The sequence below is a fragment of the Hypanus sabinus genome, chromosome 13, assembly GCF_030144855.1.
Source record: "Hypanus sabinus isolate sHypSab1 chromosome 13, sHypSab1.hap1, whole genome shotgun sequence".
In the NCBI taxonomy this organism is placed as follows: Eukaryota; Metazoa; Chordata; class Chondrichthyes; order Myliobatiformes; family Dasyatidae; genus Hypanus; species Hypanus sabinus.
The window spans coordinates 16747006-16774539 of NC_082718.1; the positions used below are offsets into that span (position 1 = coordinate 16747006).

General features: G+C 39.5%; 1 protein-coding gene across 2 annotated transcripts in view; it reads left to right on the forward strand.

The window, feature by feature from the left end:
- The window catches only part of orc5 (origin recognition complex, subunit 5), a 93654-nt gene that overhangs the window by 47955 nt on the left and 18165 nt on the right, over window positions 1-27534 (forward strand). For both annotated transcript variants that reach the window (XM_059987186.1, XM_059987187.1), the window contains exon 13: window positions 5812-5922. In XM_059987186.1, coding sequence (XP_059843169.1) covers window positions 5812-5922 — 111 coding nt within the window. The remainder of the gene's footprint in view (window positions 1-5811; window positions 5923-27534) is intronic.

Sequence of the window (27534 nt, forward strand, 5' to 3'; positions counted from 1 at the left end):
ATATAGGCAGCATGGAGTAAAGGAATTGCTCGAGGAATATAAAGAATGTAAAAGGAATCTTAAGAAAGATTAGAAAAGCTAAAAGAAGATATGAGGTTGGTTTGGCAAATAAGGTGAAAGTAAATCCGAAAGGTTTCTACAGTTATATTAAAAGCAAGAGGATAGTGAGGGATAAAATTGGCCCCTTAGAGAATCAGAGTGGTCAGCTATGTGTGGAGCCAAGGGAGATGGGAGAGATTTTGAACGATTTCTTCTCTTCGGTATTCACTAAGGAGAAGGATATTGAATTGTGTAAGGTGTGGGAAACAAGTAAGGAAGTTATGGAACCTATGACAATTAAAGAGGCGGAAGTACTGGCTCTTTTAAAAAATTTAAAAGTGGATAAATCTCCGGGTCCTGACAGGATATTCCCCAGGACCTTGAGGGAAGTTTGTGTAGAGATAGCAGGAGCTCTGACGGAGATCTTTAAGGTGTCATTAGAAACGGGGATTATGCCGGAGGATTGGCGTATTGCTCATGTGGTTCCATTGTTTAAAAAGGACTCTAGAAGTAAGCCTAGCAATTATAGACCTGTCAGTTTGACATCAGTGGTGGGTAAATTAATGGAAAATATGCTTAGAGATAGTATTAATAATTATCTGGATAGACAGGATCTGATTAGGAGTAGCCAGCATGGATTTGTGCGTGGAAGGTCATGTTTGACAAACCTTATTGAATTTTTTGAAGAGGTTACGAGGAATGTTGACGAGGGTAAGGCAGTGGATGTAGTCTATATGGACTTCAGCAAAGCCTTTGACAAAGTTCCACATGGAAGGTTAGTTAAGAAGGTTCAGTCGTTAGGTATTAATGCTGGAGTAATAAAATGGATTTAACAGTGGCTAGATGGGAGATGCCAGAGAGTAGTGGTGGATAATTGTTTATCGGGATCGAGGCCGGTGACTAGCGGGGTGCCTCAGGGATCTGTTTTGGGCCCAATGTTGTTTGTAATATACATAAATGATCTGGATGATGGGATGGTAAATTGGATTAGTAAGTATGCAGATGATACTAAGGTAGGATGTGTTGTGGATAATGAGGTGGATTTTCAAAGCTTGCAGGGAGATTTATGCCGCTGAATGTTGGCAGATGGAGTTTAATGCTGAGAAGTGTGAGGTTCTACATTTTGGCAGGAATAATCCAAATAGAACATACAGGGTAAATGGTAGGGCATTGAGGAATGCAGAGGAACAGAGAGATCTCGGAATAACAGTGCAGTTCCCTGGAGGTGGAGTCTCATGTAGATAGGGTGGTGAAGAAGGATTTTGGAACGCTGGCCTTTATAAATCAAAGCATTGAGTACAGAAGTTGAGATGTAATGTTAAAATTGTACAAGGCATTGGTAAGGCCAAATTTGGAATATTGTGTGCAGTTCTGGTCACTGAATTATAGGAAAGATATCAATAAATTAGAGAGAGTGCAGAGATGATTTACTAGGATGTTACCTGGGTTTCAGCACTTAAGTTACAGAGAAAGGTTAAACAAGTTAGGTCTCTATTCATTGGAGCGTAGAAGGTTGAGGGGGGATTTGATCGAGGTATTTAAAATTTTGAGAGGGATAGATAGAGTTGACATGAATAGGCTGTTTCCATTGAGAGTAGGGGAGATTCAAACGAGAGGACATGATTTGAGAGTTAGGGGGCAGAAGTTTAAGGGAAACACAAGGGGGTATTTCTTTACTCAGAGAGTGATAGCTGTGTGGAATGAGCTTCCTGTAGAAGTAGTAGAGGCCAGTTCAGTTGTGTCATTTAAGGTAAAATTGGATAGGTATATGGACAGGAAAGGAGTGGAGGGTGATGGGCTGAGTGCGGGTAGGTGGGACTAGGTGAGATTAAGAGTTCGGCACGGACTAGGAGGGTCGAGATGGCCTGTTTCCGTGCTGTGATGGTTATATGGTATGCTGGGGCAGCAGGCTGAGGGTAGCAGACACCAACAGAATCAACAAACTCATTTGTAAGGCCAGTGATGTTGTGGGGGTGGAACTGGACTCTCTGGTGGTGGTGTCTGAAAAGAGGATGCTGTCCAAGTTGCATGCCATCTTGGACAATGTCTCCCATCCACTCCATAATGTACTGGTTAGGCACAGGGGTACATTCAGCCGGAGACTCATTCCACCAAGATGCAACACTGAGCATTGTAGGAAGTCATTCCTATCTGTGGCCATCAAACTTTACAATTCCTCCCTTGGAGTGTCAGACACCCTAAGCCAATGGGCTGGTCCTGGACTAATTTCCACGGCATAATTTACTTATTATTATTTAATTATTTATGGTTTTATATTGCTATCTTTCTACACTATTCTTGGTTGGTGCAACTAACGAAACCCGGTTTCCCTCAGGATCAATAAAGTATGTCTGTCTGTTTGTCTGTTTTGATTGACTGTAAATGAACAAAATCGGAGCAGACACCTAGTGCAGATAATGGACTGCCTTCAAACAGTGCTCCCGGCAACGTTCAAATCTTCATTTTCATTGTAACACTCAAGATGATTGCCAATACCTTCACATACTTCATAGTCCCTAACTTGTTGAAGTAGTGAAATCATTTCATTTTCACTCCTGGTCATTTCTGCCATCTCTACAAGTCTGAATATTTGAAACTGCAGTAAGCAAAACAGTTCTGAATTGTCTTACTGCTTTTTACTCGCAACCCGTCAATGACAAAAATCACTGGTGTTTGAAAACAAATGCACACGTGACACTATTTAAAAATTGTGCGCTTTCGACCACATGATGAGCATGCGACTGACATTTGTTTCTGTTCTTTTAGAGTTCTCCCAAATAATGACTGCCCCAATTAGCTGGAATCCACTGTATTTCACAATCTGTAAATTAAGAGCTTGTAGCGGTGTGCTACATGCAGCGCTAAAATTACGACACGGAGTCGGTAACTGCAGTCAAAGGAAAAAACTTTATTCGAAATCCTCAGCCTCACTTTTAAGCCTCCCTCAACCTGCCCCCCGTGGCGCAGAGGCTCCAAAGCTCTGTGCTCGCAAACCCCCGTAGGCTATCTAATTCTGAGCCGGTTCGGATGTGCCAGGAAATGGGTCGCCACAAGCTGTTATTAAACAGTCACAGCTACTATTACCACCCTAATGTAATAAGAAAATGCTGAAGCAGTGGGAAATTCACAAATTCTTGTCGAAATTGTGGTGGAAAATCTAATAAATACTGATATAGCAGAATGTATTGGACCTGTAAGCAATACTGATGTTTCAGTCCTGTGATGGTGCAGGTAAAGTTGGGCAAGTAAGTAGGTAAGGATCTTGACCCAATCTTAATGAAGAGACAAGAGTTTTGTCTCCATTTAAGGATGATGTGTGAGTTAGAGAGGACGTTGGTGATGTTTTGCTTACTGACTCCATCCAGTGGTTAAAGTGCTGCTTCCTAAACCACCAGGTGAAATCCGTTTATATGAAGACACAGTAGACATAATCTTCAACACTTGATAACTCCAAGAGAAATGCAGGAAGAAGCTCTAGCCTGTAATGAATGAATGAATAAATAAATAATTAAATAAATAGGTGAGGCCTGGCAGAGATTGGGGGACCACTTTATTGAGCACCTTCACTCCATCCGCAAAAAGTGGAATTTCCTGGTGACTGACGTCTTACTTCCTTTACTTGTTCCCATTCCAACATGTTAATCCATGGCCTCCTGCCATGATGAAGCCACTATCAGGTTGGAGGAGCAATTCTCGTATTCTTTTCTTCTGTCTGAGTAGTCTCCAACCCGATGGCGTGAACCCACAGATTTAATAATGTATGGCACAGGGAGTACTTGACATGAGATACAGTGCAGAATAGCCGTGCTGCCCAGCAACCCCCAATTAAACCCTAGCCTAATAACCATATAATCATATAACAATCACAGCACGGAAACAGGCCATCTCTTCCCTCCTAGTCCGTGCCGAACTCTTAATCTCACCTAGTCCCACCTACCCGCACTCAGCCCATAACCCTCCACTCCTTTCCTGTCCATATACCTATCCAATTTTACCTTAAATGACACAACTGAACTGGCCTCTACTACTTCTACAGGAAGCTCATTCCACACAGCTATCACTCTCTGAGTAAAGAAATACCCCCTCGTGTTTCCCTTAAACTTCTACCCCCTAACTCTCAAATCATGTCCTCTCGTTTGAATCTCCCCTACTCTCAATGGAAACAGCCTATTCATGTCAACTCTATCTATCCCTCTCAAAATTTTAAATACCTCGATCAAATCCCCCCTCAACCTTCTACGCTCCAATGAATAGAGACCTTTCTCTGTAACTTAAGTGCTGAAACCCAGGTAACATCCTAGTAAATCGTCTCTGTACTCTCTCTAATTTATTGATATCTTTCCTATAATTCGGTGACCAGAACTGTACACAATCTTCCAAATTTGGCCTTACCAATGCCTTGTACAATTTTAACATTACATCCCAACTTCTGTCCTCAATGCTCTGATTTATAAAGGCCAGCATTCCAAAATCCTTCTTCACCACCCTATCTACATGAGACTCCACCTCCAGGGAACTGCACTGTTATTCCGAGATCTCTCTGTTCCTCTGCATTCCTCAATGCCCTACCATTTACCCTGTATGTTCTATTTGGATTATTCCTGCCAAAATGTAGAACCTCACACTTCTCAGCATTAAACTCCACCTGCCAACGTTCACCCCATTCTTCTAACCGGCATAAATCTCCCTGCAAGCTTTGAAAACCCACCTCATTATCCACAACACCTCTTACCTTAGTATCATCTGCATACTTACTAATCCAATTTACCATCCCATCATCCAGATCATTTATGTATATTACAAACAACATTGGGCCCAAAACAGATCCCTGAGGCACCCCGCTAGTCACCGGCCTCGATCCCGATAAACAATTATCCATCACTACTCTCTGGCATCTCCCATCTAGCCACTGTTGAATCACAGGACAATTTACAATGACTAATTAACCTACTAACTGGTACATCTTTGGATTTTGGGAGGAAACCAGAGGACATGGAGCTCTGAGCTCTAATAGTATCGCACTAAATGCTATGTTACTGTGCTGACCCATGATGTATAGGTGAAGAGTATGTGAGATGGTGCAGTCTTTCTACCATTTGTATTGGGCTTTTGTGTGCTAAAGTTTGGACTTAAGATTTTCAATGTCATTAGAAGTGCTCCTTTTACCCTCTAAACAGGTTGGGTGAGGGTTTGCCGGAGTTGTTGGAGTTGTGTACTTTCAAGAAGGTTTTGAGGACAGTCTTGAGTCTTTTTCTATTTCCATTTGCATGCCAGAGTTTCTGGGCTTCTTGTTTATTTGTGTATTTCAATTACAGCTTTCCATCTGATTGATGTTCAGATACAGGTACATGCATAGACTGAGAAATTGGAGAGAGACTTAGAGTACAAATTCTTAGCATTTTAAAATTGAAAAGATAGATCCAGTCTGTGGAATTTAGATAACGACTTTTTTCATCAATTTTAGGCTCGGGTTTTTATTAAACTGTTTTAGATGCTTCATAAAGCCAAAGTATGTAGCAAAACAACTATTATTTTGCTGTCTTGCAAGTGCAATCATTTTTGATTTGTTAGTAAAAGTTACACCAGTCTACAATGCACTAAATGCAAAATCAGGTCACTGTTCAGATATGGCATGATTCAACTTAACTTTTGAAAGCATGTTGCTCAACAGGTTAAAATGAATTACATTAGCAGGAAGTTGTTTACTAAATTAAAAACATGATGTCCCTATATGTACCATTACTAAACACTTAAATTACTCGTCTCTTGCAGACCAGCAATCACCTCCTTGGCCCTAAACCATTCCCACTGGATAGATTGTTGGCAATTTTCTACAGCATCGTTGATAGCCGAGTAACTCCCAGTGCAAACATCTTTTCTCAGGTGAGTTTGGAATACAGTATGCCCATCTTTTCCCCGTTAACCCAAATTTCACACAGTACTTATTTGTGCATTTGAGATGAAATCTAACATGTAAAAGAAACCGTTCAATTTTTTCCAAATTTCTAACTAGCTATTCAGCCAAAATAAACTCAACTTTAGAATTAAATTGGTTTGTCCACCTTATCAACTGATGACATTGAATGTACAGAGCTTGATTACAGGTGCCCCTCCCACTTTACAAAGGTAGAGCGTTCCTACGAAACCTTTCTTAAGCTGAAATGGCGTAAAGTGAAGAACCATTAATTTATATAGAGAAAATTTTCTTCAAAGCGAAAATCCTCTTTGTAATGCGAAAACATGTAGGTCTTTTGTAAAAGCGAACATTTGTAAAGTGGGGGATACCTGTAATACTTTTATTAAGTCTATTTGGAAATATATGTAGATGACAAAAATAAGTGTTTTTCCCCAAAACTATGTAAAGATAAACTTTTATACTTTATAGTGGGCTGGTGTGATTACCGTAACTAACACTAATTTGCAATTGTACTACAATAACGTTTATTTGCCATCAATGCCAAATAAATGTTTTAAATATTTCAGCAAGGGTAGCATGTCATGAAAGTGATAACTCCATGTGATTGGAGATACCTAAGCCTTAGGTCCCATACCACCAGTTTCATGAATAGTTATTACGCTACCGTCAAGCTCCTGAATCAATGTGGATAAGTTAATTCACCAATGCTCTGAACTGATTCTATAAATTACAGACTCACTTTCAAGTACTCTTTAGAACTTATGTTCTCAGTGTTATTTTATTTGCATAGTTCATCATCTTTTGCAGATTGGCATGTCAGCCTTTGTAAAGATGGATTTTTTGTAAGTTTTTGTTGTATTTTTCCCCCAAAGACATCTGCAAGAAACTAAATCTCAAGGTAGTATATAGTAACATGTACATACTTTGATAATATATTTACTTTGAACTGAATATGCCGTTGTAAATGTTAAAATTGCTTTATCATTGTATTTGGACACTAGGTGGCAGCATTGTGCTAAAAGCTGTGCACTTAAATACAGTCAAGAATTAGAAAGGAATTTTGTAGCAATCCAGAGAGTTACTTTGGGAACACGTTTACTGCAAAACTGTGTACTGACTCCAATAAATTTTCCAAAATAATTGACAGCAGTTTGCCTTTGAGAGCACCTGACATATAAATGTCTGCAGGCTAGCTGAGTTGCCCAGGTTATTGCTACCATTGGCTCTCTTATATTTATCTTCACCTTCACGTGCATGCCTTCTATCCAAAAACTACTTGTGAAAGATGCCCACTAACCTGTTTAGACATTTTAAAAATTGTTTTCAGAGACAGGTTTCAATTTCCATCTAGTTACACAATGTGCCAATCTGCTGACTATAAATCTGGTCCCCTTAAAATTATTTAAAAAAAATATTTGTAATATTTTGAAGGTATAATTAATTTTTATAAATCCCAATAGCATGGAGAATTTACCTGAAGTGTCTTATTCTTGGAAATAGTCATGCACCTGTATTGACTTTTATATTTAATATAGTTCCCGATTGCTCCAGTTGCTTAAAAGTGTAAGTCATTGTGTAAAATCATAAACAAGGAAAAATCTGCAGATGCTGGAAACCCAAGCAACACAGACAAAAGGCTGGAGGAACTCAGCAGGCCAGGCAGCAACTATGGAAAAGAGTACAGTCGACATTTTTGGCTGAGCCCCTACATCAGGACAAAAGACGAGGAGTCTGACTAAGAAGGTGGGGGAGGGGAGGAAGAAACTCAAGGTGATTGGTAAAACTGGGAAGAGGGGAGGGTGAGGATGAAGTGAAGAGCTAGGAAGTTGTTGATGAGAGGGATACAAGGCTGGAGAAGGGAGAATCCGATGGGAGAGGACAGCCATGGAAGAAAGAAAAGGGGGAGGAGCACTAGAGGGAGGTGATGGGCAGGTAAGGAGATAGGTGAGAGAGGGAAATGGGACTGGGGAATGGTGAAGGAGGGGAACATTCCTGGAAATTCGAGAAATCAGGTTGGAGGCCACTGAGAGGGAATATAGTGTTGCTTCTCCAACCTGAGTGTGGCCTCATCACGACAGTAGAGGGAGGTCATGGATTGACATATTGGAATGGGAAGTGGAATTAAAATGGGTAACTACTGGGAGATCCTGCTCTTTCTGGCGGACAGAGCATAAGTTTTCGGCGAAGCAGTCTCCCAATCTACGTTGGGTCTCATAGGGAGCACTGGATATAGTAGATGACCCCAACAGACTCACAGGTGGTGTCGCCTTACTTGGAAGGACTGTTTGTGGTGCTCCCCTGATGCCCCCCCCTTCACCTTTCCCCATTTCTCCCTCTCTCACCTATCTCCTTATCTGTCCATCACCTCCCTCTGGTGCTCCTCCGCTTTTCTTTCTTCCATGGCCTTCTATCCTCTCCTGTCAGATCTCCCCTTCTCCTGCCCTGTATCTCTTTCATCAATCAACATCCTAGTTCCTTACTTCACCACCTCCCCGCCCCCGGTTTCACCTATCACCTTGTGTTTCTCCCTTCCCTCCCTTTCACCTTCTCACTCTGACTCCACGTCTGTTTTTCTCCAGTCTTGATGAAGGGTCTCGGCCGAAATGCTAACTGTACTGTTCTTCATAGATGCTTCCTGGCCTACTGAGTTCCTCCAGCATTTTGTGTGTGTCATGTAAAACTTCTTTTTAGTCATGCACTTGACAATTAGAGTATTTTAAACCATGCATTTCAAAACCATGATTGTAATTATTGTCAAACTGTGTTTTTTCTGCATTTTGGACATAGAGCAAACTGGAATCTTGGGCAATCCCACCAGGGTGGGGAGCAGTTAATCCAGTGTTGGAATAGCACCAGTATTGATACAGATTGAATTGGATATACAGTCGGCCCTCCTCATCCGCGAATTGCGCATGCGCAAATTCAACCATTGCGAAAACCGGAAGTGCTCTTCCAGCACTTGTTGTTCGAGCATGTACAAACATTTGTTCTTGTCATTATTCCCTAAACAATGCAGTATAACAGCTATTTTACATAACATTTACATTGTATTAGGTATTATAAGGAATCTAGAGATGATTTAAAGTATACGGAAGGATGTGTGTGGGTTATCGTGGATCGGGATTGAAAAAAATCATAAGTTCTCTTACTCAGTAAGTCGGAACTGGTACATCTGGTATTATTTAGCATCATTTAGTCAAACATTTGTCTTAGTATATAGTATATATTTTACCTTTCTATGTATATAAAACACTTAAGAACGTATGTTTCGTCACCTGGCTTGGGAACTTCTTCCTGAGTTTGATCCAGTGACAGAACACTATCGAGTGCGCTCTCCACGATGCCGGGTTGATGGGAGGATCGAAAACCCAAAACCCAATAATTAAACCAGTGTGTTGCTTAGTAATAATTGTAGCTTTCATCGGGGCAGAGCCTTTCTCACTTTATCCATTAAAATCGTTCCAGTCATTGACCAACTGTAACCTAATGCTTTTCCAATGACCGATAGCGTTTTGCCTCTTTCCGATCACTTTATTTCCACTTTATTTTCAATCATGAATGTGATTATTTTCGTGAACAGAAACACTGCGAATTCAGATCTCTGCCACTGGATCCTAATGTCCACCACACTGAGACAGGTTAAATAAGATCTGGGGTTCCGCTGGGTCCTAAGATCCACTGCATTGAGACAGGTTGAGTAAAGGACTTGAGCATCCACGAATTTTGGTATCCGTGAGGGGTCCTGGAACCAATCCCTCGCGGATAAGGAGGGCCGACAGTATAACCATATAACAATTACAGCACGGAAACAGGCCATCTTGGCCCTTCTAGTCCATGCCGAATGCTTACTCTCACCTAGTCCCACCTTCCTGCACTCAGCCCATAACCCTCCAATCCTTTCCTGTCGATATACCTATCCAATTTTTTTTAAAATGACAAAATTGAACCTGCCTCTACCACTTCTACTGGAAGCTCATTCCACACAACTACCACTCTCTGAGTAAAGAAGTTCCCCCTCGTGTTACCCCTAAACTTTTGCCCCTTAACTCTCAACTCATGTCCTCTTGTTTTAATCTCTCCTACTCTCAATGGAAAAGCCTATCCACGTCAACTCTATCTATCCCCCTCATAATTTTAAATACCTCTGTCAAGTCCCCCCTCAACTTTCTTCACTCCAAAGAATAAAGACCTAATTTGTTGAACCTTAAGTGCTGAAACCCAGATTCTAGCAAATCTCCTCTGTTCTCTCTCTCTTGTTGATATCTTTCCTATAATTCGGTGACCAGAACTGTACACAATACTCCATATTTGGCCTCACCAATGCCTTGTACAATTTTAACATTACATCCCAACTCCTATACTCAATGCAAATGGTGAGAGTTGTAGGGAAGTACATGTGGAAAGCAGAATTGGATCAGGCAAGTACTGAAAATCCATGGGCCTAGGATGAATTGGGGTTGGTTGACAATTATGCATGTTGTTTGTGAAGTGTAATATTGGGAAGAAGGAGCATATGAACCTGAGACTGTAGAAGGGCAAGAATTGAAATTTTGTAGCTTCTTTCTCAGACTATCAGCTTTAAGGCATGTTTATGGCTGTTGGATGTGCATTGTGATAGATGCTGTGCTACCTGAATTGAAATGTTTTTTGTTGAACAATGTTGGGTTTTACAAGATATAAAGAGGTGTGAATGTCGACTAGATTTACAACTTATTGTTTCATTGTGCATAAAATAATGCCGAAGATCATCTCTTTATTTATTCATTGCACACAAATCACCTAATGCAGGCTTGGTTTCAGTCTTCATCTTTTCTATTTGAAAATCACTCCACTAGGTGTCATAGTCCATCACATTTTCTATGGAACATAATATAACAATAAATTGTTTTTTTAAATTAAGGACTGTAGATTTGTGTATAATATTTTAAAATGCCAGCTTCATTGTTCACTGCTTCTCCAATTTTGCCATCTCTAGTGCCATAATGCTATAGTTTGCATTGTTATTGTAGTTTGGGCTGCATTTTTCAGTTTGAGATGCTAATTATCGGTGTGAATTTTCAGATACATGAATCTTTTTACAGCACTGAAGAAGATCGTGCAGCCTATTGAGTCCTTGCCAGTTCCCAGCAGAGCATTCCCATCAGTTCTAATTCCCTTTCACCCTTTCCTTTGTAGCCCTGCAATTCTGTTTCAAATGGTCATCAAGAATTTAGTAATGGACCTCGTGCATAATGCAGTAATATTTTTCCTTTACATTCTTGAATGTTATTAAAAATTATTTCAGATACATCACTATTATAGCTCTGAAGAAATGGTTGTCTCTCAGCTTTTTAAGAACTACTTTTTATCATGTACATTTTTATTTTCAAAACCCATCTTGCTACCTTGAGTTGAAAAAATATCAGTCTCTTATATTTCAAAATTGCAATTATTATTAATAAAAAGTCGTAATTATAGATGAGTTGACCGGAATAGATACTGCACATTATTTTCAAATTAAATAAGACTAAAACTCCAGCTGTAAAAAAAATTATTTCTTCTGCTTTTCCTTTATTTCAGTCATCTGTGGGCACAATGCAATCCAAAATCAAGGATTTCATTGTAATATGCCTTCTAAAATAATGATAGACATCGCTTTCTTTCTGTTTGGCTTGTGCTAGTATATCGCAGGTACTTTAACTACAGAGTGTACCTTAAAGGGACAGAAATGATTATCACATGCATTTCCTCTGTCATTATCTATTGCACACAGTGTTCCCGTGGTCGCCTCCTTTACACCGGTGAAACTGGGTGCAGACTGAATGACTGCTTTGCCGAGCATCTTTGCTCTGTCTGCTGTGATTGTTGAGGTTTGCCAGTTGCTAGCCATTTTGATTGTCCTGTACCCATACCAATGTGTCTGTCCTTAGCCACCAATATTGCAGGTTCAGGCTAACCATAAACTCGACAAACAACATTTTATGTTATACCTCAGCAGCTTATAACCTTGCAGCATGAACATTGAATTCTCCAAATTATAATAATTGCATTACCCTCCCCCCTGTCTCCCCATCTCCTCCGCACAGTTTTTCTCTTCCCTCCTAGCTTTTATCTCCATGCTTCTTTCCCCATCCTCCTCCTTTTCCACCTGCCCATCATGCACATGCTTCTCCCACTGGTTCCCCTCTCCCATTACTCTTCTTTGACCTCCACACCTCCCTTCCTTTATTCCATTTTCTACCTTCCTCTCTTGTTGGATTGCATCATCTTTAGCCCTTTGTTATCTACACTTATCTCCCCCAGGCGTGTGGCACCATTCTCACTCTATCTTCCCCCAAATGCCTATAACCCTTACTTTGACCTACCAATCATCTGCCAGTACCTGGTCCAACTTTTCCCTCCACCCTTTCTGTTTTGGTCATCTCCCCTCTTGTCTTTTAAACTGGATGAAGAGTTTCAATCCTTAGTATTGCCTAACCCCTTTTCTTCACTGATGCTGCCTAGCCCATTGAGTTCCTCAGCATCTTATGCATTGCTCCAGATTCCAACATCTACAATCTCTCAGATTTGAATATCAATCAGTCATGAGAAGTTGACTCTGACCAAGGCATTATATTGCAATTATATTTGTTTCCTTTTGTATGAAACATGAAAAAAGCTTTGTGCCTAAGATCATTTGAGCCACTGGTGTATCTTCATACGGAATTATTGGCTGGTTTAAGAAAACTCTCTTGACTATTGCTTTGTATTTCGCTAAACTGAGTGGTTAACATAGATAGACTTTCTTAGCTAAGCAAAGAATCATTATTCAAAGTATATCCTTGTGTATAAATATGTAGATTTGGTGCAAGTTCACAGATTTACTTTTATTTGCAGGACAGTCAAGGAAGAACAGTCTGGTCAGTCTGACATCAGTGGTGGGGAAGTTACTGGAGGGAATTCTGAGGAATAGGATCTACCAGCATTTGGATGGACAGAGTGATTAAGAGGAGACAGCATGTGTGGAAAGTCAAGTTTGGTGAACCTTTTAGATTTGTTTGAACAGGTAACCAAAAAGTTAAGATGTGGATAGTAGGACAGTGAATGTTGTCTATTTGGACTTTGATAGGGGGATCTTGACCAGTTAGGGAAGTGAGCCGAGGAGGGGCAAAATAGATTTTAATGTAAATAAGTGTGAGGTGATGCATTTTGGAAAGTTAAACCAGTGTAAGACTTGTTACAAGTGCATAGTTCATTGTCACAGGTGGACAGGGTGTTTAACACTGACATTTCATCAGTCAGGGTATTGAGTATAGTAGCTGGAACATGATGTTGCAGTTGTGGAAGTCATTGCTGAGGCATTATTCGGAGTACTTTGTAGTTTGGTTATCCTTTTATAAGAAAGGCATAGTTAATCTGGACATAGTGCAGAAAAAATCTACAAGGATGTTGCCAAGAAAAGAGAGCATGAGTTACTAGGAGGGGTCGGCCAGATCGGGTCTTTATTCCTTGGAACATAAGAGAATGAAGATGACCTTACTGAAACGTTTAAAATGATGGGAGGCATAGATAAGGTGGATGTTAACACTTTTTCCCAGTGTAAGGAAGTCCAAAACAAGGGGGCATAGATTTAGAGAGAGAGGGAGAAAATGAGAATTTAAAGGGACCTGCAGGGCAACCTTTTCCCATTCAGAGTTGCCAGAGAATGTGTTTGAGGCAGGTATAATTGTTAAATTTATTAATGTTTGTCTTACTTGAAATGGAATTGCAACCAACTACTTCAAGTCAAGTCACTTTTATTGTCATTTCAACCATAACTGCTATGTACAGTACTAGTAAAAATGAGACAATGTTTTTCAGGACCATGGTGTTACATGACCACAGTACAAAAACTAGACTGAACTACGTAAAAAAACAACACAGAGAGAAAAAAAACCAACTACACTAGACTTACAGACTTGCCCATAAAGTGGGTACCTGCATAAAGTACACAAAACAGTGCAGGCATTATAATAAATAATAAACAGGACAATAGAGCAGTAAAGTGTCAGTCCAGGCTCTGGGTATTGAAGAGTCTGAGTTTCTGAGGAATGATTGTGTTGAATGCTGAACTGAAGTTTATGAACAGCATTCGAATGTATGTGTCTTTCTTGTCCAGGTGGATTAGGGCCAGGTGGAGGGTGATGGCAATGGCGTCATCAGTTGAGCGGTTGGGATGGTACGCAAATTGCGGGGAGTCCAGTGAGGGATATTTCTCATGACAAGCCTCTTGAAACACTTCATGATGATGGATGTAAGTGCAATGGGATGGTAGTCATTTAGGCAGGACACTGAAGACTTCTTCGGCACGGGGACGATGGTGGCAGCCTTGAAGCACGTTGGAACGGTGGCACTGCTCAGGGAGATGTTGAAGATGTCAGTGAGAACATCTGCCAGCTGGTCTGCACATCCTCTGAACACTCTACCAGGAATGTTATCTGGTCCAGTGACCTTCCATGGGTTGACCCTGCACAGGGCTCTTCTCACATCGGCCACAGTGAGACACAGCACCTGGTCATTTGTCGGGGTCAATACTGATACTGTAGAACTAAAATTAATTGCATTGAATCAACCATTGTGTTTAACAACATTGAGTTCCAAAAGCTCTTCGAACTTATTTTTAATGAACTAGTGTACCCAATTTATAAGCTGCTGTGGTCTCTTTTAAACATGTTCCAGCAATGCACCCACAGCCTCACAACCTTCCATCACAGAAATAAGATTTTCCTCTTTATTTTATTAATCTCCTCAGTTTGTCACGAGTTGAAGTGAAAACATGCTTATTTTATGTTCTTTCCCTGACATCTGGAAGATAAATGCTATTTTTTTCCTCAGCAACCTTCTTTTCATCACTTTAATGCTTTGTCTCTCAGTTCTTGGCTGAGAGGACGTAATCAACTTTTAAGCTTATTGCTTGGGCATCCCACTGGATTTAGACATTGCTTATTCATGGCTATTGATCTGTGGGACAGCAGGCCATCTGTTTGGAGTTCTCTGGGGCAAAGGTTCAAATAGTGCATAAGACCTCCAAACTTGTACTGCTGGTACTTTTATCAGAAAATGTACTTTTTAAAAGAACTTGACAGAGCAAGCACAGTTACTGCAGCTGATGTATCTTCTGCAGTAGCTTTAATCCATTTTGGATAGCAGTAAACTGATAATGTCTTGTAGACCTTGTAATTATCTGGTAAGCACTGTCTGGTATTGAAGGGAGAATATATTCTTGCTACAGGCAATCCACTGCACAATAAGGTTTAGTACTTCTCAAATATCTTAGAGGATGTTTAGGGGAATGAGATAGCTCTTATCATCAGAGTTTCTCTTAGCTGAACATAATGAGTGCAATGCAACTCAATAAAACAAAGAGCATTGAAATAGCATCAGCAAAGGCTAAAAAGGCTCTTTTGAAATAACTCCACTCAGTGGAATTTACCAATATCCAAGTGTCAGGCTAATCTGTTACAGCTTCGTTTCAGAATAGTTTCTGTTAATGTGATTTTCTTAATGGTCGATATTGATTGTCTTTAAGCAATAAGTGTTAACGTACGTCTTGGATCAGGTTGGAGGTTGATTTGGATTGATTTTAGATTGGTAGTGTCTTGGAAATGCCAAGAGAAGAGAAGACTTTTGGTAAGGTGTATTGGCAATGCTGGGCAACATATGAAACTTTTCTCTTATCTGAATAGGTTGAGAATATTGCAACGTAAAATTTGAAGCATCAGTAAAGGTATTGGTATGATCTGCTAAGAAATGGGAGGTATAAAAAAATTGGGTTGATTTATTTACTTTTTTTTCTCTCAACTTTCGTTCTGTAACTGAAAGTTTTGGGTAGTGTTTTGTCAATTATGTGAGGGTAATTTCTGTAACTCAGATGACTTTAATGGGAGGATTGCCATTATGGGGCAGTAATTAAAATACATAAAGTGGCTAATTGTTTTTGAGAATAGGTGCAGCATGTTTGAAGATCTAACCTAATTGGTATTAGTCTGATAAAATCCTTTCAGTGAGATTAGTAAAACTACACTTAGGTGGATTAATTTGATTCACAAATTTACTGTATGTCTTACATATGTGATTAATACAAAGGAAACAAACCTATAGGTAAGAAATTCTCTCCATCTCTGCTTTATTAATAATGGATTTTTAAAAATATATTTGTGGTCATCATTAACATGTCGTATGATGTGGGCGATCATGGTCTTGACCACGATTGTTCTTAGCAAATTTTCATACAGAACTGGTTTATCATTGCTGCCTTCTGGGCAATGTCTTCACAAGATGGGTGGTCTCAGCCGTTATCAATACTCTTCCGAGATTGTCTGTCTGAGTCAGTGGTCGCATAGCCAGGACTTGTGATATGCACCAGCTGCTCATACAGCCATCCACCATCTGCTCCCATGGCTTCATGTGAGTGGGGGTGTGGGGCCAAGCAGGTGCTGCAACTTGCCCAAGAGTGACATTCAGGCTAGTGGAGGGAAGGAGCGCCTTGCACCTCCTTAGGGAGAGACATATCTCCACCCTGCCACTGTGTACCAGCATCCGCAAAGCAAACAACATTATGAAGGACCCTACACACCTCTCATACAAACTCTTCTCCCTCCTGCCATCTGGGAAAAGGCACTGAAGCATTCGGGCTCTCACGACCACACTATGTAACAGTTTCTTCCCCAAAGCCATCAGACTCCTCAATACCCAGAGTCTGGACTGACACCAACTTACTGCCCTCTACTGTGCCTATTGTTTATTATTTATTGTAATGCCTGCACTGTTTTGTGTGCACTTTATGCAGTCCTAGGTAGGTCTGTAGTCTAGTGTAGTTTTTTTGTGTTTTACATAGTTCAGTGTAGTTTTTGTATTATTTTATGCAGCACCATGGTCCTGAAAAACATTGTCTTGTTTTTACTGTGTACTGTACCAGCAGTTATGGTTGAAATGACAATAAGAAGTGACTTGACTTGTATTTGTGGTAGCAAAATTAAATATTGCTTAAAACTCCAAATCTACATTCTGTGTTAACCTGTCTCAATTATGAATAAGCAATAGGTTGATTTATCTAACTTTCATTAACTTGAAACAAATTTATAATTTCCACAAAAAGATTTTGAATGTTTATTTTCATGCATCTAATTTTAGAAAATGTTCAAATTCGTATTCATGTTTCTAGTTTGCAGAGCAATTCACAATGCCAATTAGTTTCTTTGTTCCTGAAATCTTTATTTGCCACGTAGTCTTTTATTCAAATTTATCAATGATTAATTGGCCAAGAAAAATATTCACTTATTACAAAAAAAAGGAATTGTTCACCCCCCCCCCCCCATGCTGAAGGATATGCCCCTAGAAGATATTTCAGAAACATTCCAGCTGTAATGGAGTAAGGTCAAGAATTAATGTGTCATTAAAACTCAATGAAAATTGTATTTGTGATGTTTGTTAAAGACATTGGTTTAACTACGCATTACTAAGTCAGCTTTTACATTTGGGTAGAGGGTCTTAAATTTGTATCCAACTCTTTTAAAGACAGAAGGATATATATTGCTCAGTTTCTTTGTCATTTTGTCACAGTGACCATATCCCTGTTTCAATTCTGTTTCTCCTGATCTATTTTACATTGAGGGCTTCTATTTACTGCCCAGAGATCATGGTCGTGGGTCTTTTTAAACAGTTACAATCTGTAGTGAAGTACCTCCACAATATAGTTGGAAAATGTGTAATATAGATAATTTGGAGATGAACTTGGAAATGAGTATCTTTCTTTCAATTCTCACTTTCATTTTTACCTAATAACGAACAAAATGTCATGTCCTAATTTGTTTGCCCATTTGTCTAAGGAAGCTTAGACAATGTTTTGTTCTTAGTAGAGTCAGCTATGCTAAACTTTTTTTCTTACTTAATTAGCTCCATACTAGTATTATTTTATTTGTTTTCTGTTTTCTTGCATTTGGTTTGGATGCTGCCAAATTTTTGTCACATGTACTTTTAATGTGAAAGAACATAGTTACTTTAGCTGTTTAATTTATTTTTCAACTTTTGCAAAATTTATTTATTTTTGCAACATTGTTATTTTAATACCTTGCACTATTGCTGTCATTAAACAATTTTCATAACATTGGTCAGTGACAATAAGTCTAATTCTGATTGAGTTTTGCAAAACATAATCTATGTTTATGACATTAGTTTGTTCTGCTTCATTATCCAGCACTTCATTGAACAATCAAAGGCAAAAGTTATAGATGATGGACAAGTTACACAGAAGAGAAATAAGAAAGACAGCGTCTATGTATGGTTAATGTTTCATGATGACATTCTATCAGAACCAGCTAAAATTTGAGGATGAGAAAAGCATTAGCTTGAAGAGAACAAACAGAATGGTTGTAATAGAGTGGAGACCAAGAGAAGAGAGTGAAGCACATTGGTGTTAATGGAGAATGTGAAGAAGGTTAGCTAATGGCAGGTAATCTCTCTGGAGGAGCTGTAAATCAAAGTACAAAAACAAGATGGAGGAGTATTAGAATTCAGAAAATCTGAAATTTTGGGGTCATGAGTTTGTACAGACATAAAAGTGTATGAACTCTCATGGTGTAATGAAGTTTGGAAAATAAATATTTATTTTAATATTGGAAATCTAAGTTGGGAAGTTGTATATCTGGAGGATGGAGAATATCAGGATAGGGCTGGGTAGTATTTGAAGTGGCAAGAAGTGCTTAATACCATGTTGTTGTCGGATATTTACAATTATTAAAGTCAAAGTATCTTGTAGATAATCTGCCTAAAATACAGGGATGGTCATCAATGCATTTGAAAAATCTAATAGTTAACATCAGCAGTACATTTCATGCAGTGAAAGTGCAGTTCACCAATTTTGTAGCACCTCCCAATTTTCATGCTGCAGCATTTTTGTAATTCCAGGAATAAGCTGGATTCCTTATATTTCTAATTTGCATAAACAAACAACTTTACATTGCAATAGTTGATGATGATATATGTATCTTATATTGTCTTAATTCATTGTGATTATTTTGAAAAATCTGTCACTTTGTATTTCTTCCCAATAATCAATTTAACTTTGAGATACATGCATAAGGTATGCTATTTAGTAAGTAACATCCCAAATAGCAATTTTTGAAATTGTGGTGTTCTGTAAAGACATCTGCTAGGATAACTGAGTTAATTTAAAGACTAGCTTTAGGTTAGGTTAGGCCCTTTTTTCATAAACTTTTTTCATTGACTGATGCCATGAAGTAATGTCTTCAATTAAGATTCTTAAGGAGTAATGAATTCTACTGCAGCTAATGCGAAATATATTTCCAAAACTGGAATTTGGTGAGCTGCCTGCAGCTTCTGAATACTTTTATCTTCTTGGTTAATGCTGTCCCAAGGTGAAATAAATTTTTTACATTCCACTATTTTGTTCGGCTTTAAAGCTCAAACATATATAAATTGGCTTTGCTTAACAGAATGTGCAGATATTTAGTCATTTATTTTGACTGATACTATTCCATGCTCTTTGTTTTAAAAAAAATATATTACAGCAATTCATCTTCCATGCGAGTTCATTTTCTGGTACTTCAATAATTTAGAATTTGGTTAAACTATATCTAATGTGAAATTCTACCTCTGTGTGTGTTTTTAAAGAGTGCTGGAGTAATATATTCCTGTTAGGGTGAAAGGTAATCCTGGCAAGTTAGGGAATCTTGGATGATGAGAAGTATTAAGGCTCTAAGCAAAGAAAAGAAGGTAGAATGTTTGCTTCATCATTGGGTTTAGAAGTTATGGATCAAGCAAATCTCTTGATAACTATAAAAACATTAAGAATACTCTTAAGAAGGTAATCAGGATAATAGATACAAGATGGACCTCCCAGGTGAAGTTAAGGAAAATCCCCAGAAATTCTACAGCAAATATATATTAAGAGTAAAAGGGTGGCCACCTATGTCTAGAGCTGCAGGACATAGGAGGGATCTTAAGCATATATTTATCCTTGGTGTTTATTGGGGAGAAACTAATAATTGCTCAAGAGATAAGGGAAGCATATGGAGGACATTTATAGTAACAGGGAGGAGATATTTGCAGCCTTACAGTGGAGCTCATCAAGTGCATCATTGGGAGGTCAGGGAGGAAGTTGTGGAAATGTCTGCTTCATCATTAGCCACTGGTGAAATACTCAAAGAATGGAAGATGGATAATGTTGTTCCATTGTTTAAAAACGTTAACAAGGACAAGTCAGGGAGCTACAGGCTAGTCAGTCTGACATCAATAGTGGGAAAGTTACTCGAAGGAATTCTGTGGGGCATCCCTCCAGCATTTGGATGGGCAGTGTCTGACTAAGAGTCAACATGGTTTTGTGCGTGGGAAGTTATGCTTAATAGAGTGAGAGTTTTAGAGTTGTTTGAAGAAGTATCAAAAGGTATATGAGGATAGGGCAGTGGATGTTGTTTATTTGGACTTCAACAACGTCCTGAATGATAGGTTGGTGTGGAAGTTAAAACCCATGAAATCTAGGGAGAGCTAGTTAGGAGGATTGTAAATTAGCTCAGAGGTAGGAAGCAGAGGATGGTAGTTGACATTTGTTTCTTTGAATGGAGGCCAATGCAAGTGGTGTGCTTCAGGTATCAGGGTTGGGAGCCATTATTTGTTATAAAAATAACTTTAATGCAAATTTAAAAAACTTAATCAGTTTGCAGGTGACACAAAATTAGAAAATGTTATTGATAGTTATTGCAGATTACAGGGGCATCATGATCAGTTGAAGAAGTGGGCCGTAGAGTGGCAAATTTCAAAACAGATAAATGTGAGGTGATGCATTTTAGAAAATTCAAACCAGTGTAGGATTTATTTAATGAATGGTAGGGCACTGGGGAGTGTAATGTAACAGGAGTACTAAGAGCACAGTTCGTTGAAAGTGGTGTCACAGTCAGCCAGACTGATGACAAAAGCATTCAGCATGCTGGCCGTCATCAGTCAGGGCCTTGAGTATTGGAATTGAGGCATTATGTTACAATTGTCTAAGTCATTGGTGAGGCTGCATTTGGAGTACTGTGTACAGGTCACCCTGTCAGAGGAAAGAGTGCAGAAAATATTTATAAGGAAGTTGCCAGGACTGAAGGGTCTGAGTTAAAGGGTGAGGTTGACCAAGCTAAGTCTTTATTCCTTTGAATGTAGGTGAATGAGGGGTGACTGTGTAGCAGTATTTAAAATTATGAGAAGCATAGATAAGATAGATGGTAACAGTTTTTTCTCAGGGTAGGAGATTCTAAAACTAGCAGACATAGATTTGAGTAAGAGAGGAAAGGGACCTGAGAAGGTGCATCCTTTTCACATGGAGGGTGGTGAATACAGTGGATTGGACACATCTGGACTGGTATATTTTGGTCCAATTAAGTGGCTGCCCCAAATAGCTGAAGTTTCATGAAAATAATTAGAAAGGTATAAAATGACAAACTGCCATTTGACTGAGAAACAAATTATGCATTTAAATGAAATACAGAACAAATTAGAACACTACCAATACTACTACAGTACAATAAAACTGTGTACTAATTCCTAATAGTTGTCAACAAAGGAATTCATCCAGTATACCCATTTGTTTTCTTTTGATTGACTGTAAATGAACAAAATTAGTGTGGACACCTAATGAAGATAATGGACTGCATTCATACAACGCTTTCAACGATTGCATCCTCTAAATCTTCATTTTCATTGTAATATTCAAGATGATTGCTGATCCCTCAAATTATTTGAAGCTCCTAACTTAATGGAGTAGTGAAATTGTTTCATTTTCACTCCTGGCTGTTTCTGGCATCTCCAAGTCTGCATGCTTGAACATGTAGTAAACAAAACAGTTCTGATTTGCCTTACAACTTATTTCTCATCAACTATCAGTGACAAACCTCACTGCTTTTTGAACACAAACACATGCAATTGATGCTATTTAAAAACTGTTTGCTCTAAGCATGATGTTGTGTCTAACCGCAACACAAGTGCATGTAACAGACGCTAGTTAGAAACTGATTGGCAACAGTCTTCTGTCTCAGTTAAGCGGCATAGTGCCCCAAATAAACAAAGGGAATCCCAGCTTTTTTCTTGATTAACCGATTATCCAGTTAACCAGAATCCACTGTATATGGAACAAACAGCCAGTGAAGTGGTTAAGACAAGTACAATAGTATAATTGAAGAAGCACTTGGATGGGTACATGGAAGGGTGGAGCCTAGAATGATATGTGCTGAATGCAGGTAATTGGGACTAGCTTGGTGGGCTCCATAGCTGGCACGGATTCGGTAGGCCAAAGCACCTGTATTCTTTTTGTTGTATTGCTTTATAACTCTATAGGCTAAGTAATGTTTCTGTTGTCAGTTTTAATATATAGTAAAACTTAAATAATCTTCTGTCCAACCATTCAGAAATCACAGTGGTTTGGCCACTGAGTCAGCTGGTGATGTTTCTCACACTTTCCTGTATCTTGCTGGGTCCCTAGTTCCTATGCTTCCCCAAAAAATGTTCTTAACAGGGAGAAAATTCAGAAATCAGAGGCGCAAAGGGACATGGGAGGTTGAAGGAATCCTCGTGCAGGACTCCTTAAAGGTAAACTTGCAGGTTGAATCGGTGGTAAGGAAGACAAATACAATATTAGCATTCATTTTGAGAGCACTAGAATATTAAACAAGGATGTAATGCTGAGAATTTATCAGGCACTGACCAGACTGCTTTGAATCAATCAACTGGACAATAGTCAAGGATTCATTTTTGAGTCTGAATGAATATGCTGCATTTGTCACTGACTTCATCAAGACATGTATAGATAAGTGTTGGCCTTCAAGAACATACCAGACATATCCAAACCAGAAGCTATGGATGAACCAGGAGATTCAGAGTCTGCACTGGACTAGATCTGTGGCATTCAAGACCAGTGATCCAGAACTATAGAAGTCCAGGTATGACCTACAAAGGGCTAATTTAAAGGCAAAAAGATAATTCTGATTGAGGTTAGAGATGCACGTCAGCTCTGGCAGGGTGTGCAGGCCAGTACTTCCTACGAAGTGAAACTTAATGTCATGAATGGCTGTGATGCTTCACTCCCAGATGAACTCAACACCTTTTATGCACGGTTTGAAAAGAAGAGTAAAACTGCACATGTGCAAATCCTTACAGCACCCAATAATCCTAGAATCTCTTTCTTAAAGGCCAACTCAGAACATCTTTAAAGAGGGTGAACCCTTGTAAGGCATTAGGCCCTGATGGCATACCTGGTAGGGCTCTGAAAACCTGTGCCAACCAACTGGCAGGAGTGTTCAGGCATATTTTCAATCTCTCACTGCTGCAGTCAGGTTCTCACCTGCTTGAAAAGGGCAACAATTATACCAGTGCCCAAGAAGAGCAGGGTGAGCTGCCTCAATGACTATCACTCGCACTGACACTCACATCTACTAAGATGAAGTGCTTTGAGAGGTTGGTCATGGTTAGAATCAACACTTGCCTAATCAAGGACCTGGACCCCTGCAGTTTGCTTATCGCTATTATAAGTCTACAGTAGATGCAGTCTTATTTGTACATCATTTGACCTGGGATCACCTGGACAATAGTAATAGCTATGTCAGGCTGCTGTTTAGTGGCTATAGGTCAGTGTTCAATAGATCATACTCTCCATTGTAATCCACAAGCTCCAACCTGGGCCTCTGTGGCTCCCTCTACAACTGGATTCTTGACTTTCTCACCCGGAGAGCACAGTGTGCAGATTAGAAATAACATATCCTGTTTGCTGACGATCGACATTGGTGTGCCTCAAGGATGCAGACAGCCCACTGCTTTGCTCTCTTTACACCCATGGTTGTATGGCTAGGCACAGTTCATATGCCAAGTACAAATTTGTCAACAACTCAATTATTGGCAGAATTTCGGATGGTGATGGGAAGGTAATATAGGAGGTTGACTGGTATCCAGGAAACAACTTTGCACTCAACACTAATAAGACCAAGGAATTAATTGTGGACTTCAGGAAGGGGAAGTTGAGGGAACGCAGACCAGTCCTCATCAAGGGATCAGAAGTGGAAAAGGTGAGCATTTCCAAGTTTCTGGCTGTCAGCATCTCTGAGGATCTATGCAATTCCAAGGAGGGCATGACAGCAGCTATATTTCATTCAGAGTTTGAGACTAATCGGTATGCCACCAAAGACACTTGCAAATTTCTACAGATGTACTCTGTAGAGTATTCTTACTGGTTGCATCACCATCTGGTATGGAGGGGCCACTGCATAGGATCAGAAAAACTGTAGAAAGTTGTTATTTCAGTCAGCTCCTTCATGGGTAATGGCCTCCTCAGAATTCAGGACACTTTCAAAAGGTAATGCATCAGAAAGGACCCTGTCACCTTTCGTTGCTACCGTCAAGGAAGAAGGTACAGGATTCTGAAAACACACATTTGACATTTCAGGAACAGCTTCTACCCCTCTACTATCATGGGACAATGAACCCATGAACAGTATTTTTCTTTCCTCTCTTTTTGCACTATTTATTTAATTTAGCTTTAAAATATATATTAATTTATAGTTTTTATTATGATATTTTGCAATGTACTGCTGTCATAAAACAATGTATTTCATGACTACTTCCAGTGATTTTAAACCTGATCCTGATTGTGAACAGTTTTGGGCCCTTATCTAAGAAAGGATATGCTGGTATTAGAGAGGGTCAAGAGAAAGTTCATGAGAGTGCTTCCCGGAATGAAAGAGTTGATGTATAAGGAGGGTTTGATAGCTGTGTGCCTGTAGTCAAAGGAGTTTTGAAGACTAAGTAGGGATTTCATTGAAACCTATCAAATATTGAAAGGCCTAGATTGAGTGGATGTGGAGAGGATGTTTCCTATAGTGGGGGTGTCTAGGACCAGAGGACACAGCCTCAGAATAAAGGACATCCCTCTACAGCAGTGATGAGGATGAATTTCTTTAGCCTGTGGGTGGTGAACCTCTGGAATTTAATGCCACAGACGGCAGAAGGCCAAGTCATTGCGTATATTTAAAGTGGAGGTTGATGGGTTCTTGATTAGTAAGGGTGTCAAGGATAAGGGGATAATAAAATCAGCCATGATGGAGTTGTGGAGCAGATTCAATTGGCCAAATGGCTTAATTCTGCTCCTATACCCTAAGACTTGCCAAGATCCTAGACACTTGCACACCCCAAGGTCTTGACTCATTGGCTCTCTTGTACCCTTGAAGCTTACTAGGTCCACTGTGAAACATATTTTTAAAAACTAATTTAAAATGTTAATCATTACCAAAGTCCTGAGTGTGTTGGACTGTTGAAGTTTTATTTTATTAACTTTGACAGCACTTGACTTATATGCTTCAATGTGTAAGACAGGTTACATATGACAAAGATAATTTAATTCATCTTGAATCAAAGGAAATCTTGTCTTTGTCTTGTATTAAATCATTTCCTTGCTTGAGTTAAATTATCTCATTTATATTCTGAGAGAATTTCGTGATGTATATATTCATGTTGTTGCTTTTTCCTCCAGTTTCTAAGCTAAAGTATTGAATATTATTTGAATAATCCAAATAGAACATACAGAGTAAATGGTAGGGCATTGAGGAATGCAGAGGAACAGAGAGATCTAGGAATAACTGTGCATAGTTCCCTGAAAGTGGAGTCTCATTTAGATAGGGTGGTGAAGAGGGCTTTTGGAACGCTGGCCTTTATAAATCAAAGCATTGAGTACAGAAGTTGGGATGTAATGCTAAAGTTGTACAAGGCATTGGTAAGGCCAAATTTGGAATATTGTGTGCATTATAGGAAAGATATCAATAAATTAGAGAGAGTGCAGAGACGATTTACTAGGATGTTACCTGGGTTTCAGCAATTAAGTTACAGAGAAAGGTTGAACAAGTTAGGTCTCTATTCATTGGAGCGTAGAAGGTTGAGGGGGGATTTGATCGAGGTATTTAAAATTTTGAGAGGGATAGATAGAGTTGACGTGAACAGGCTGTTTCCATTGAGAGTAGGGGAGATTCAAACTAGAGGACATGATTTGAGAGTTAGGGGGCAGAAGTTTAAGGGAAACACGAGGGGGTATTTCTTTACTCAAAGAGTGATAGCTGTGTGGAATGAGCTTCCTGTAGAAGTAGTAGAGGCCAGTTCAGTTGTGTCATTTAAGGTAAAATTGGATAGGTATATGGACAGGAAAGGATTGGAGGGTTATGGGCTGAGTGCGGGTAGGTGGGACTAGGTGAGATTAAGGGTTCGGCACGGACTAGGAGGGCCAAGATGGCCTGTGTCCGTGCTGTGATTGTTATATGTTATATGTTATAAAGTGGTAGTCTTTATATTTAGGGGAACAAATACCTATGCACATTTATATGCGTATTAATGCACAATTCTATGCTTATTTCATATAAAATGCTTGAGTAGTCCTTGGGTAGATGGAGTACAACATTGGTAAATGGGAGGTCATCTACTTTGGAAGAAAAAATGTAAGATCAGTTTGTAATTTAAATGATGAAGGACTGCAGCATGCAGTTGAATTGAATTGACTTTATTACTTACATCCTTCATATACATGAGGAGTAAAAATCTTACATTACGTCTCTGTTCAAATGTACAATTATAGTAATTTATAATAAATATTATGTACGACAGGATAGTCAGTATAACATAGAATTACAGTTGCATCAGCAAGAATTAAGCAGTCTGATGACCTGGTGGAAGAAGCTGTCCTGGAGCTTGATGATCCTGGCTTTTATGCTGTGATATAATTTCCCGGATGGTAGCAGCTGGAACAATTTGTGGTTGGGGTGACTCGGGCCCTTTTTACACACCCGTCTTTGTAAATGTCCTGGATAGTGGGAAGTTCACATCTACAGATGTGCTGGATTGTCCACACCACTGTCTTCAGAGTCCTGCGATTGAGGGAAGTTCCCATATCAGGCAGTGATGCAGCCAGTCGGGGTGCTCTCAATCGTGCCCCTATAGAGTTCTTAGAATTTGGGGGGCCATACCAAACTTCTTCAACCATCTAGGTGAAAGAGGCACTGTTGTGCCTTTTTCACCACACAGCTGGTATGTATAAACCACATGAGATCCTTGGTGATGTTTATGCCGAGGAACTTAAATTGTTCACCCTCTCAGCCCCAGATACATTAAGGTCTATAGGGGTTAGCCATTTCTCCTGTAGTCCACAACCTGTTCCTTTGTTTTTGCAATGTTGAGGGAGAGGTTGTTTTCTTGACACCACTGTGTCAGGGTAGTGACTTCTCCGTAGGCTGCCTTATTATTATTTGAGATTAGGCCAATTAGTGTTGCATCTTCAGCAAATTTAATTAACAGATTGGAGCTGTGGATGGCGACGCCATCATGGATATACAGAGAGTAAAGGAGGCGGCTTAATATACAGCCCTGAGGGGCACCTATGTTGAGGGTCAGAGGGGCAGAGATGAGGGATCCCACTCTTACCACCTGCCAGCAATCTGACAGGAAGTCCAGGATCCAGCTACACAAGGCAGGGTGAAGGCCGAGGTCTCTGAGCTTCTTGTTGAGCCTGGAGGGAATTATGTTGTTGAATGCTGAACTGTAGTCCAAGAACAACATTCTCA